The sequence below is a fragment of the Lipotes vexillifer genome, unplaced genomic scaffold, assembly GCF_000442215.2.
Source record: "Lipotes vexillifer unplaced genomic scaffold, Lipotes_vexillifer_v1.1 scaffold982, whole genome shotgun sequence".
Lineage (NCBI taxonomy): Eukaryota > Metazoa > Chordata > Mammalia > Artiodactyla > Lipotidae > Lipotes > Lipotes vexillifer.
In genome coordinates, this window is record NW_006789467.1 from 2,544,429 (window position 1) to 2,557,800 (window position 13,372).

Genomic DNA, 13,372 nt, shown 5'->3' on the forward strand with positions numbered 1-13,372 from the left:
CCTCTTCTCTGCTATTCAACAAGTGGGCAGACCCACGTATTGGTGGGGCCTTGTGTAGAAAGCCCCGGCCTGCGATTCCCCAGGCTTAGAGATCTCACCTTGATGGGGCGTCTTCGGGTAGCTGCGTGCACGCTCACTGTGACTGTACCTCCCCCGCCCTTATGTAATCAGGGAGGTCGGGAGGACAGCAGCTGGCAATTGCACTTGGAAAATCTGGCAGCAGTCAGGTCAGGTTGAATCAATCAGCAGCCCTACGCCCCAGGCAAGCACAGGGGCTCCTTTGGAAGACTGGACCCGGCCCCGCCCAAACCTCCACAGACACATGCTTGCATTTCTGAGCAGAACAAAAGCAGACAACCCCAGGCCTAATCCCCCAAACTGGGAGCAGAGGGCCGGATTTCTACACCCCTCGTTTGAAAACTGTTTTGTTCTTGTTATGCAAACTTCCTGGGCAGGGACTCCAAGGGCCCAGGGGGCGGGGAGAAGGGTCCTTAAATGCATCCCCTCTAGGCTGATGCCCATTCCTGGAGCTCCAGCCTCGGGGGAACCTGTGTCGAAGGTAAGTCTCTTCCCCGTCCTCTTCTCCTCCTAGAGATCTCTAGCTGCAGCCTGGCCAGCAGCGGGTCCACCTCTGTGGCTGGTCCTCCCCACACCCAGGAACATCGTCTGAGAATCCGCGGCTGGCTGCCCCAAGGGCCCGAAGCTCACGTCTGGCAGCTCTACCACCCCTGCCACAGGGAGGTGGAGGCCCCGGGGACCCTTGGAGCTGGGGGACCCAGGGGACGGTGGGTGAGAAGCCTTGATTCAGTCACCCAGGGGCAGCAGAGTCCTGTAGTTAAAGGCACGAGCAGCATGAGATAGAGACAGAAGCGGGTTCAAATCCTGACTTTGCTACTTGCTAACTGGGAGGCCAAAGACAGAGCATTTATTGCACGTCTATTGGCCTCACTTTCCTCATCTGTAAAATGGACTCGTAACGGCTCCTTCTTGGTGGGTGCTCCTACAGAGCAAGGATTTTTGTGAGGATCAAAGGGGATGATGACACCTGGAAACAGTGGCACAGGTGAAGCAGGCGGGATGCAGGGGTGTGGGAAGAAGAATGGGTCCTGGGGGACTAATTCCAGCTGCTCCCACTGGGGTATCAAGTGCAACGTTAGCTACTTTCCGGCGCCCTTAACCTTTGTAATGACTGAGAAGCGACACTGCTGTTAACGCTGCCCGCAAAGGAAGCTCCTTCCCAGAGACCACGTGGTTCTGAGTGCTGAGCTGGGGGCCAGCCCTCCCGGTCTCCCTCCCACCAGCTCTTCCGCCCTGAGCCGCCAGGCCTTGGTGGCTGATGGCCAGAGGCTGCTGCCCTGGTTTGCCCACGTGAGGCTGGGGAGGGAAGCAGGACCTTCCTGCCGGGCTGTGTGGCTGGGTTCACGGTCAGCAGGGTGGCCTGGCCCATGGCAGGCTGGGCCGAGGGATCCCAGAGGGCTCCCTCCGATTTCCCGTCGGACCTAGGGAGGGGGCCGTGGCACCCCAGGCTTGGGGCGCCCTGGATGCCAGCAGGGCCCTCCTCTCCATGCCGAAAGCCAGGGTAGGGGTCAGTGCTGTGGAGAGGGGACGTGATGGGAGGAACCAGAAGCCACTTGCTGGAATTCAAGCAGGATTTCATATATATATACATATACACACGTGCATACATATACATCTATAAATGGCTATTTCCATTTTGCAAAAAATTTATATATACCATGTATGGTAATATATACACATATACCATATGTATTATATATACCATATCTACATATATGTGTATCTACATATATGTAGATATGGTATTTAATTTTTTTGCCAAATGGAAATAGCCTTATTGTGGTTTTTTTTCTGATGTCAGAGGTTACACCGTGTCTGAAAGTGGGTGGGAACCTCTTGGAGGACAGGAAGAATTGCTGGGGGAGAAGGGAGGAGGAACGTTTACTTTTCTCTGTGTCCCTTTTGTATCTTTTACATTTTCTACCATGAGCGGGTTACCTATTCAAAAAGGTAACAAATATTTTTTAAAAATGCAAGTTCACTGCAAAAAAGTGAAGCCCTCCAGAAGGTGAAAACGAAGATCACCTCTAATCCACCCCCAACCTCCCATCCCCCCGCAGTCACCACGTGGGGTGGGGGTGGGGGGCCGGGGCCGCCCCTCTGGGCTCTCGCGTGAACAGGCACGCACACGCCTGGGGTATCTGTTGTTCTGGAACCTGTTTTGTTTCTTATCCCTCATGCCCGGGACACATCTGGTACAGAGAGCGCCCTTATAAAGGTGCTGAAACACTTGTCCATCTCTGTCCTAATTACTGCACGATCACCTGGCACGTGGGTGCAGCAGACGTCTTTGAAATTGTCTCCTGCTGATGGACATTTAGGATGTTTCCAGTATCTCTCTGTTATGTATAAGCCCGATGAACTTTCTTGTTCATGAATGTTTAGGAATGCGCTCATTTCTACGAGCTCCTGAACGTGGCCCTAGTACGTCACAGAGAAATAGATTTTAAAGGTTTTTGCTGGGCATAGCCAAATGCCTCCCAGCAGAGCCATCCCACTTCGCCAGCATGGTCTCCTGTACGGGTAGCTTTTTTGCGGAATTCTGAAGCTCTGTGAGTCGGTCTGTCTCACAGGTGTTACAGGCACACACGGGTTTAGACACCAAGCCTGGTTCTGTCTGGGAAGCCGCCAGTGCTTTTGAGAATGTCGGCTCAGCCAGAAAGGTGGTGTGAGAATCCTGATGCTGGGTTTTCTTTAATCAGCGTGGGTGTGGAATCACGACCCGTGTCCTTTAATCTGATCTGGAGAGTGCCCTGGTTGGGTGTGCAGAGCACTTGGAGTGATTGCCTGGGAGAGTCACCAGCTCTACACAAAGGTAGAGGTGGGCATGGGGCCTGAGAGATGCCAGGAAGGGCCTGCCCCCAGCACCCTGCCAAGAACCCACCATCAGCAGCTGTAGACACCCTTAGGACCGCAGGTCACTACTGCCTGGGGTCCTCACCGCGGGGGTCTGTCACCTGCTCAGGGAAGGAGTATGCCGATGGCCAGAAGAATCCAAGACAACAGAGTTAGGGAGCTGAGAAGGCAAAAGGAGGCCATTTCCTGGTGCTCCCAGGGACATCTTTCTCTTCCTATAAAATTACCAGTGAGGGTGGGTGCTGCCCTGGGGGCCCCGGGTCCCAGTGGGCGGCCGGGGGACGCACGCCCTCCTCCTGGCTCCAAGGAGCTCTTTGTCCTCAGGAACCATGGACACAATCAGCGAGGTGGTGCAGCGGGCCAGAGCCGCCTTCAACGTGGGCAAGACGCGCCCGCTACAATGCCGCGTCCAGCAGCTGGAGGGGCTGCGGCGCCTGATCCGCGAGCGCGAGAAGGACCTCGTGGGCGCGCTGGCCGCCGACCTCCGCAAGGTGCGCCCCGACCGGCCGCGGGCAGGAGCTGGCTGCGTGCGCCCAGGATGTCGGCTGCGCGCCGCGGGCCAGGCTCTGCGCCTGGCTCTTGACACTTAGCCCCCAAAACACTCCGGGCGCCTCAGGACCCTTTTACGGAGGGGAAAGTGCAGCCGCTGAGATGGGGCGCGCCGGCTTCTTGCGTCCTGCAGCGCCCCAGGTCCCACGCGCCCGGTCCGTCATCCCCCCGTCCTGGCTTCACGCCCTTCTCCACCCAGCCCAGCACACTAGGGCACGCCTTTCCGGCCTCCTCTTTCCTTCACCTCTCAGCCCCCTGCGGGCCGGGTTCTCCACACCAGGGAACAGCCCAGCCCGGCTGCGCGGAGGGCAGCCTGCTCTGCTGGGCGTCCTCCCTCCCTCCCTCCCCATCCTCTCCCACCCCTGGGCAAAATCAGACCCCTCCGAATTCTCAGCCCCTCCCCCTCGCTGCCCCCAAGTCACTTGGGCCTGCTTCCACCCTTCCGTCCGCCTGGCCTTGGAGAACAGAGGGGCTGTGGAGCCCGTCCCCCTACCGTTTCCTGGCCTTTTGCCGCTGTATTTATTTATTTATTTTTAATCTCTCAAGATTTCTCATCTTACAGCAAAAAAACAAAGGCAAGAAAACCCAGTGCTGACCTCACGACTTCTGTCTTGCTCTGCACAGCCAAAGTTCACGGAAGAGCTGTGTATCCCACTTTGCACCCCTCTCTCAGAAGCTCCCCACACTGGCTTCCTCCACTGGCTGAGGGTCTCCTGGATTTTCTCCTGACTCTCTTTGGTGGCCTCTTTCCTGAAGCCACTTCATCAGGGTGGTCTTCTTAGGGCTCCGTCCTGGCTTCAAGTCTCGTTTTCATCTATAAGCCTTCCCGGACACCCCTCAGCTCAGTTCCCCCCAACTCACTAGTGATCCTCAAATCACTACTCAGGTCTGAGGTGCCCGAGGGCACCTCATACTCGATGTGTCCAACCTGTCTGGGCCCCCAGCACTGGCAGAAAGGGGCCCTCACAGACCCACCACTCGAAGGCTAATCCTCAGCTCTGCCCCCTTGTGCCTTCTTGCCTGGCCCACTGGGCTGGGGAGCCCCCGGTGAATGGCCCCCTTCATGTGGGCAGCAGAACAAGCCAGGCTGTGTCCAATGGGCCCACCTGGAGCATGAGGTCCAGTCATGTTCCCATTTTGCAGACTGGGAGACTGAGGTCAGGAGCGTCATTCAGGGTCACAAAGCTGGGGAGCAGCGAGCCAGGACCACCGCCAGCCCTGGGGCCTCTGCTCGGAGCCCCGGCTGCGTGGCCCTCACCCTGGGGCCAGCAAGCCTCACGGAGCCCTCTCGCTGTAGAACGAATGGACCGCCTACTATGAGGAGATCGTGTACGTCCTGGAGGAGATCGACTACATGATCCAGAAACTCCCTGAGTGGGCTGCGGACGAGCCTGTGGAAAGGACGCCCCAGACCCAGCAGGATGAGTCCTACATCCGCTCAGAGCCTCTGGGTGTGGTTCTCATCATCGGCACCTGGAACTACCCCTTCAACCTCACCATCCAGCCCCTGGTGGGCGCCATTGCTGCAGGTACCGTGAGCCCTGTTCTGGGTCGGGGAGCCAGGAGGGATCCCTATCCTCCACTGCGGAGGGGAGGGCCTGGGGTGGGGGGCGCAGGCCTGTGCGAAGAGGTGACCTGGGGTCAGGGAGCCATAGGAGGGTCCAGGTTTCACACGAGGCTGCGGGGACCAGGCTTCCCGGTGCCCAGGCCCAGCCAGGCTCAGATGTCCACACAGCCTCACCGCCCACCATGTGCCCTTGGTCCCTGGGAGGGCAGAGCAGGGGGGTGGCCCCAGCGTGGCCCTGATTCCGTGTGCTCTGCAGGGAACGCGGTGGTCCTCAAGCCGTCGGAGCTGAGTGAGAACACAGCGAGCCTGCTGGCCACCATCCTCCCCCAGTACCTGGACAAGGTGACAGACTCTCCAGGGCACACGGAGAACTGGGGCGGGGCTGTGTCTTCAGGGGTTGAGAAATAGTGAATTCTTGCAGCCAGGGCCCAAGCCACAGGTGGGTTGAGGACAGCTGGCCACTCCCATTGGGGTGACTGGAGCCCCTGAGCCGCGAGAGGGGGTCCACTTGGTGGCGACTGCCCGGCCACGTGGGGAGGGGGCTGTGGGCCTTTCTGAGCCTCACCTCTGTCCTGTCTCGGAAGGATCTGTACCCGGTGATCAGTGGGGGTGTCCCCGAAACCACGGAGGTGCTCAAGGAGAGATTTGACCACATCCTGTACACCGGGAGCACCGGGGTGGGCAGGATCGTCATGATGGCTGCGGCCAAGCACCTGACCCCCGTCACACTGGAGCTGGGGGGCAAAAACCCCTGCTACGTGGACAAGGACTGTGACCTGGACATCGCCTGCAGGTGAGGGGCTTGGCCTGGCTGCCCCCCAGCTCAGGCGGACGGCAGTTCACTCTGAGTGACACTGACGTGGCCCCTGCCCTCGGGGCGCCTGTGGTCCTGGCGGGAGCTGGGGCTGGAGGTACCATGCTCACAGAAGAGGTGCGGGAAAGGCTTCCCTCAGAGGAGGGGTCCAGGACAGCCCTGCCCTCGTGTCCCTCACACGTAGCCTTCTGGGGTGTGGGACCCTGAGCACACTGACACCTGGCTGTGCAGGGCTCAAGGCTGTGAAAAGAGGGGGATAAAGGCCGCCCACGCCAGACACCCCCCGCCAGTCAGTGATGAGGTCACTGCAGGCCCTGTGAGCACGTCCAGGGTCATGGGATCTAGAAGCCAGTGGGGTGCAAGGGGCTCACAGCAGAGCCCCTTGTGCCCTGACCCTGGGCTAACTGAGCCAGAGGCCTGTTCCCGGGGAGCCCCCCAGGCTGGCGATATGTCATCTAACCTGGGGTCTTCACAGACGCATCGCCTGGGGGAAATTCATGAACAGCGGCCAGGTCTGCGTGGCCCCCGATTACATCCTGTGTGACCCCTCCATCCAGAACCAAATCGTGGAGAAGCTCATAAAGTCCCTGAAAGTGAGTGTTGGCCCCAGGGGCGGGTGACAGGCTGCCAGGTGGTGAGATGGACATGGACTTGAGAAAAGACTGGCTCATTTTTTTCTGATCATGAAAATAATCCACACTCACTGTTGATAATTTGGAAAAGCTTAAAAGGCATAAAGAAGGGGGAAAAGCTCCACCCAGAATCCCACCACCTAAAGCCAGTTGCTGCTGACTTGGTGTGTTCCCTCCATTCTCCTTGCTGTAGACGCACGCGTTTGGTCCCAGTGTGATGTCCAGACGCTGTGCGTGTATTTCTTTCAAACAACACAGCTGTCTTGCGGCACTTCGTGTGCCAGGAAAGTCGGGGGGGCGCCCAGGGTGCGGCAGCTCTGTAGTTCTCGGTGTCGCTGTGCCATCGACTGCTGCTCCACGGGGCGGTGCCCACATGTGCTCCCAGGTTGGGGTCACCAGTGACCTCACAGCCTGTGGCCGTGATGAGGGTCCACATCCTCACCTGGAGGCCCTCCTCCACAGGAGTTCTACGGGGAGGATGCCAAGAAGTCCCGCGACTACGGGAGAATCATCAACTCCCTACACTTCCAGAGGGTGATGGGCCTGATGGAGGGCCAGAAGGTCGCCTACGGGGGCACCGGGGATGCGACCACCCGGTACATAGGTGCGTGCGCTGCCCTTCAGGAAAGCACCGCCTGCCCGCCTGGGCTGCCAGGCCCCGCGAGCGGGCGGCGGGTGGGCACACACCCCTGAAGAGCAGACGCAGCCCCATATTGTGTGTCCGTCACTTTCACCAGTGGCCCCGGGTTGGCTCTGGGCCTCTCGGCGGGCAGGAGCTGGACACAGCCCCTGGGAGGCCCCTCCCCAGCCCAGAAGCCCCTCCCCTCAAGGCCTAGAGGAGGCTTCACCTCCTCTGCATCCCGGCAGCTTCAGCAGAGGCCACAGGAGCCCCAGGTGTGCCGAGCGGGAGGGGCCCGCAGTGCCTGGGCTGGAGGGCCAGCAGATGGGGCCCCACTTGGCCCCAAAATTGCCAGGAGGCTGAAGAGCTCCAGCACGGCTCACGTGGCTAGCGGGGCACAGGGCCTGCCCCCTGAAGTGTGGAGCCCGGGCTCCCCCCGTATAGGTGAATCCAGCGTTCTCTCCATGGTCCGCCGGGATGGAGCCTGGCAGGACGAGGCCCCGTGCCTGCCCCCCCACTAAGCCTTGCCGGTCTTATCTGTAAAGGGCTGGGTGAGAAACCAGACGCCTGGGCTGGGGTCTCTGCACTGGCTGACACCGGCTTCTTCCCTGCTCCAGCCCCCACCATCCTCGTGGACGTGGACCCCCAGTCCCCGGTGATGCAGGAGGAGGTCTTCGGGCCCATAATGCCCATCGTATGTGTGCGCGGCCTGGAGGAAGCCATCCAGTTCATCAGCCAGCGCGAGAAGCCCCTGGCCCTCTACGTTTTCTCCCTAAACGACAAGGTGAGCCGGGGGACCCTCCTCCAGGGTCCTGGGGCCCTGGGCGCGCCGCTCCTGCAAACAGGATCCAGGGGTTCACAGACCTGGGAGCAAATCCCAGCCTCACTGTTCACCACTTAACCTTCCTGAGCCCCTTTCTTCTCAGCTCTGAAATCAGGACAGAGCGTTGAATGAGATGATGATGAGCCCCTCGGTGAGCCCCTCGATGACGGCCGCGCACGCCGTCCTGGGAACTGTTGCGCTTACCATCTCCCCACAAAACTACGTGGGGAGAGTGGGGAACCCAGCCTGGGGCTCGGGGCCGGGAGCGGCCCGGGGCCGGGGCTCTGCCTTCACCAGCTCCCGCGTCCTTGCGGCTCCAGGACGCGCCCAGGCAGGGGGAGGGGGAGGGCCTGGGTGTCCCGGGGCCGCAGGCTGAGCCCCGGGGCTATTGCAGGTGATTAAGAAGATGATCGCGGAGACTTCTAGTGGCGGGGTGACGGCCAACGACGTCATCGTCCACACGACCGTGCCCTCGCTGCCCTATGGGGGCGTGGGTGAGTCTGGGGCCGAGCTCACGGCCCACTGCCCCCCCGCGGGTGTCCCCCCCACCCTTGGGCTGGGCCTCAGACTCCCACTGACCTCTCCCTCTGCTGGCACATCCATCAGCCACACTCAACCTTGAGACCCCAGAGGGTCCCAGAGGTCACCTGGGGCCGCGCGCGCCAGAGGTCACAGAGCCACCTAGTGGCGGGGCTGGGATGGGGCTCTTCCTGGCCACTGTTCCTGGCGTGGATGCCTCGGCGGACACCCCAGGGATCGGGGGCCCCCAGGCGGCTTGGAGAAGGGGCGCAGGAGGGGCGTCGGGGTCTCAGGGCCGCGCTGAGCCGGCTCCTCCCGCAGGGGGCAGCGGCGTGGGGTCCTACCACGGCGAGCAGAGCTTCGAGACCTTCTCCCACCGCCGCTCTTGCCTGCTGAGGCCTCTGCTGAATGAGGAGGCCCTCAGAGCCAGATACCCGCCGAGCCCGGCCAAGGTGAGTGGCGGGGCGGCAGTGCGGGGAGCCGCTGGGCCCTGGGCAAGGGCCTCACCACGCCTCGTGTCCCCCACAGATGCCCCGTCACTGAAGCTGCCCTGGCCTCGCTGTGCTGCGCCCTTGGACGGCTGCTCCTGGCACCGCTCTTGCTCCGAGGGCATCCTCGCCTCCCTCGCTAGAGTAGAGACCAATAAAGTTTCCCAGCAGCCCAGGAACGTGTGCGCGTGCGTGTCTGCAGCCCCGCCCCCAACCCTCTCTGGTTCCCCCCATTGCCCTCCACCCCCCGGAGCCTCACTTTAGCCCCAGGGCCCCTGGACTTGGGGACGTCGGCTCCATTTCAGGTGTGTCCAGTGGAGGGGTGACCGTGGAGGCCAAGGCGGGGGTCCCTGGTGAGACCCGCGGTGGGTGGTCAACACGACCCCCTGGGTGACTCCAGAGTGATGGTCCCGGGGCTGGAGGATGGGTAGCCGGGGGCAGCCCCAGGACCCTCAGTGCCGGCAGCATCTGGGCCCCGGGGTCTGGCCTGAGGGGCCAGGACAGGGTCCAGCGAGGACCGTGGGAAGCAGGGCGCGGGCCAGAGCAGGAGCCTGGAATCGCGCCAGGGGGAGAGCAGGGCAGCCGGGGAAGACCGGCCGAGGCTGGCCACTGGCTGCTACCTGTGCCTCGTCCCCTCCAGGAGAAGCGAAGGGGGACCGGGCAGAGGGTGAAAGGCCCTGTGTCACTGGATGTCTACTGTGCACACCTGCTCCTTACTTTGCAAACATCAAATAACTGAATAGTAACCAAACCAAAGGCTTTTCCAGACCTGCTGCCCCTGCAGTTACTACCTCATTTCCCTGCCCTCCTTCCTCCGGCCGACCTGTCCGTCCGAGCCCGTCTGTCCCCTGCTCTCTGCACAAACCACTCCCGTCCATCCGGGCTCCCACCCGTGTGCCCACCGTCATGGCCGCAGCCTCCCCAGGCCCTGCCCGGCCACCCCTCCTTCCAACACCCTCCCCCTCAACTTCTGTTCTCCCACCTCCCCGGATTCTACTCCCACATTAAAGTCTCTGGCCCTGGCCCTGAGCTCCTGGCGGTTTAAGCTGTATTAACAGCAAAGACCATATCCTGCTCAAAGGTGTGCCCCGCTGGGTGCGGGGGACGGAGTCCCGCCGGGCCGCCCCTCTCTCCTCCACCCCTACCCACCAGCAGCCAGACGAGGAAACCAGGCGAGGGAAGCAGTGTCGCCTGGGCTCCCTGCGCCGCTCACCGGGGCCGCGTCTCTGGAGCATCTGCTCCTTCCTGAAACCACGGAAGTGTCACCTGCAGTGGCACTTGAGGGTCTCCTCAAAACCCTTGCTTGAGGAGGCGTCGAGAGAGCTGGAAACGCTCAGCTTGGGGAGAAGACGGCTCGGGGTTTCCAAACGCCTGATCTGCCTTGTTGCAAAGGGAAGGTTAGCACCTTCAGGAAAATCACCATCAGCCCTCTTTCTCTCCTCCTCCTCTTCCCACTTACTGTCTTTATAACAAGACATAACGATCTAAGCCCGTTTCACTGTGATGTCCCAGACCTGACCGTTCTGGACTAATCCTATTTCCAAACTAGATTTAACTCAAAAGAAAACAACGGAAAAACCCCTTGATCTCGCCTCCACCCAGTGATCCCATCTACTGTTTTCTCTTTCTACCGTTTTTTCCTGGACTAAGGAATGGGCTGAAAAAATATTTGCACAACGGATTCATTCTTTCCAAACAACTGCCATTGTCCAAAACGTAAATGGCCGAGAACCATCCCCACTCGCGGGTCAGCAGCGAGAGCAGGTGACATTCCCGGTTACTCCTCACAAACGGCCGTCACGCTGGGCAGAGGGCACAGGGCACCCTGTGCTTCCCGATGCGACTTCCCGGTTCTCAGCCGGATAACCACAAGCTTAGCAAAGCATCCTTTGTTTCCACCGTGTGGAGCTTCTAGTGTTTACATTCTCAGACATAAAACAAGCAAACCCTCTGTTGTGGTCACAGTCCCTTCTTTTGTTGTCGTTACAGAACAGAAGGGAAGATTTCCCCCACTCGTTTGTTCGCTCAGCCAGTATTTTTTGAGTGGACTGTCCTGGGTGCTGTGACAGGGTGATAGGGTCTGTGCTCTCGAGGAGCCACGTTCGATTGGGGTGACTTAGGAAAGGCTGGGTGCTGCGGCAGCAACGGGCTGACCCCAGGACAGCTGTGGGTAACCCGACAGGAGGTTGGCCGGGCTCTGCTCCTCGAAGCCCCCTGCTAATGGAGGCCCCCGGGCTCAGGGCAGGCCTTGGGGGTTCACTGAGGCAGGGGAGGGGGAGGGGGAGGGTTGCCCACGGGTCTCCACGCTCACATCCCGTCTTGTACCCCACCCCTGCCAGCTGAAATGGTGCTGGGAACCGCAGAGGACCGTCGCCGTCGGGCAGCAACACAGACACAGACGCTAAACACGGGAAAAGTCCCGGGCGGGAGGGCAGTGCCGCTCCGATGATGGAGGACCTGCCCCCAGTGAGGGAGGCCGATTCGAGGAACTGACTGAGGGAAGGTAGGCCACGGCCCCCAAGAGCTACCCCGACCCGCAGGGACTCCTGTCCCCCCCCATCCCAGCCTCCCCGCTCCCTGCACCCCACTGCCCGGACTCCACCCGCAGCCTCTGGCCAAGGTTGAACAGCGGGGAAATGTACCATCTCCCACTCCCGTGGGCCAGCATCACCCTCTGGCAACAGCAGGATGGCCCTTCTCTGACTCTCTTCCTTTCCCCGAATGTCTCCAGAGTCACCCTGATGGCTTGGACTGACCACACTGCGGACCTCGGTGAGGGTAGCAGGTGCCTCGTGGTCTGTGCCAACTCCATCCCCTCCCCGCTCTGTAACAGTAATCCCCATTTCGTTCAGATACTCGCCTCTGAGAAAGGTCACCTTTTCCCCAGCTCAGAGAGAAATCTCAAATAGTCTAAACCAATCGTTCCTCAACCCTGGTGGCATGCTGGAATATTATAATAATTTTAGGAACTTCTAAAAAGATACTAATGCCTAGGATCCTGAGCTTTAAAAACAAGTTTTATATAGACTTTAATTTTTAGAGCAGTTTTAGGTTCACAGCAAAATTGAGCAGAAAGTATAGAGATTTCCCATATGCCCCCTGCTCCCACCCGCGCACGGCCTGGCTCACCAGCAGCGACCCGCACGAGTTAACAGGCTTGTTAACAGTCGATGGGCCTTCATCAACATGTCGTTAGCAAGGGTCCTGAGTTAGTCTACATTCCAGGGTGGAAACTGCGCATTAATATATACGTTTTTTTTTGTGTGTGTGTGTGTGTGTGTGTGTGTGTGTGTGTGTGTGTGTGTGTGTGCGCATTTAAGTGCTGTAAGTGATTCTAATATTCTGCCAGGGTTGAGCACCCCTGGCAGAAGCCACTACTGAAGTGTGCTTTCCCAGCCAGTGACTCAGTGGGGATGGGCACACCACCCAGTTGTGGGCGGTAGGGTGTGAGGGGAGGTCTACTGGGGGTGGATTCTGGGAGAGGTTCCTCCCTGATGAAAACAGAAGCAGCAGAAGGGATGCGTCCTCTTCTTAGACGTTGGTGTGTCTGGATGTGACACCTGGAATAGTGCAGCCACCTGTGACCATGAGGACAGTCTCCTCGAGGCCGAGTAGACCTGCTAAGAATGGGGGCTCAGAAAGATGGAAACAACTTGACCCTGCCCTGTCTTTGGAGTCTTTGTTATACGTGATGATAAGATGTCCTTTGTCTGGGACAGACTCTACCCTCCTCCCCTCCCCTGGCTGGTTCCATCTCTCCTCTTCCTCTTGGTCTCTCCTTGTCCCAGCGTCTTCCCAGCAGGGCTGCTTGTTCTCCTACCTGAGACGCCCGCTCATGCTTTCTGGCAAGTCCTTCCTCCCGGGCTCCCCTCCCTAGCCCTGAAGCAACTGCCAGCTGGGCCTCCTGATTCTAAAGCCCCGAGCACACCCGCTGCTCCCTCCGGCCACTGCTGACCCCGTGTTCTGTGCTCTGAACCAAGAGGAGAGACAGGACTTGCCCCAGATCTGCTCTGGGACTGTGTCAGCCAGGTTGAGAACAGGACATGGACTCCACTGCAGGTGTTTTCAACAGAGAGAGATTAAATAAAGGGAATCAGGGGGAATTCCCTGGCGGTCCAGTGGTTAGGGCTCAGCGCTTTCTCTGCTGAGGGCGCGGGTTCAATCCCTGGTCGGGGAACTAAGATCTCACAAGCGGTGTGGCACGGCCAGATGATAGATAGATACATAGATGATAGATGAAGGGAATTAGGTCTCTACAAAAACACAGGAAGGGCTGGAGGAGCAGGCACTGAGCAAGGCCTCCAGGAACAGCTCCCAGGACGCACGGGAAGGACACTCCTGCAGAGTTACTCCTCCACCTGGGGAATGAGACCCACCTCTGAACTCACTGCCATGGGCTGGGAGGTGGCACTGCCACCATAACCGCT

General features: G+C 59.7%; 1 protein-coding gene across 1 annotated transcript; it reads left to right on the plus strand.

Annotated features, from left to right (window-relative positions):
• The first annotated feature begins 554 nt into the window (after positions 1–554).
• ALDH3A1 (aldehyde dehydrogenase 3 family member A1) lies at positions 555–9,000 on the plus strand. Its single transcript, XM_007462678.1, has 11 exons — positions 555–559; positions 3,259–3,425; positions 4,781–5,012; positions 5,307–5,392; positions 5,635–5,843; positions 6,340–6,457; positions 6,959–7,100; positions 7,733–7,899; positions 8,333–8,432; positions 8,779–8,909; positions 8,986–9,000. Exons 2-11 carry the CDS (start codon positions 3,264–3,266, stop codon positions 8,998–9,000), a joined length of 1,362 nt encoding a protein of 453 aa, XP_007462740.1. The 5' UTR covers positions 555–559; positions 3,259–3,263.
• Positions 9,001–13,372: the final 4,372 nt, after the last annotated feature.

Coding starts and splice junctions, on each gene's coding strand:
- ALDH3A1 (XM_007462678.1), top strand. CDS start 3,264: ATGGACACAATCAGCGAGGTGGTGCAGCGGGCCAGAGCCGCCTTCAAC. Junction 3,426..4,780: donor TGGCCGCCGACCTCCGCAAG/GTGCGCCCCGAC, acceptor CTCTCGCTGTAG/AACGAATGGACCGCCTACTA. Junction 6,458..6,958: donor AGCTCATAAAGTCCCTGAAA/GTGAGTGTTGGC, acceptor CCTCCTCCACAG/GAGTTCTACGGGGAGGATGC.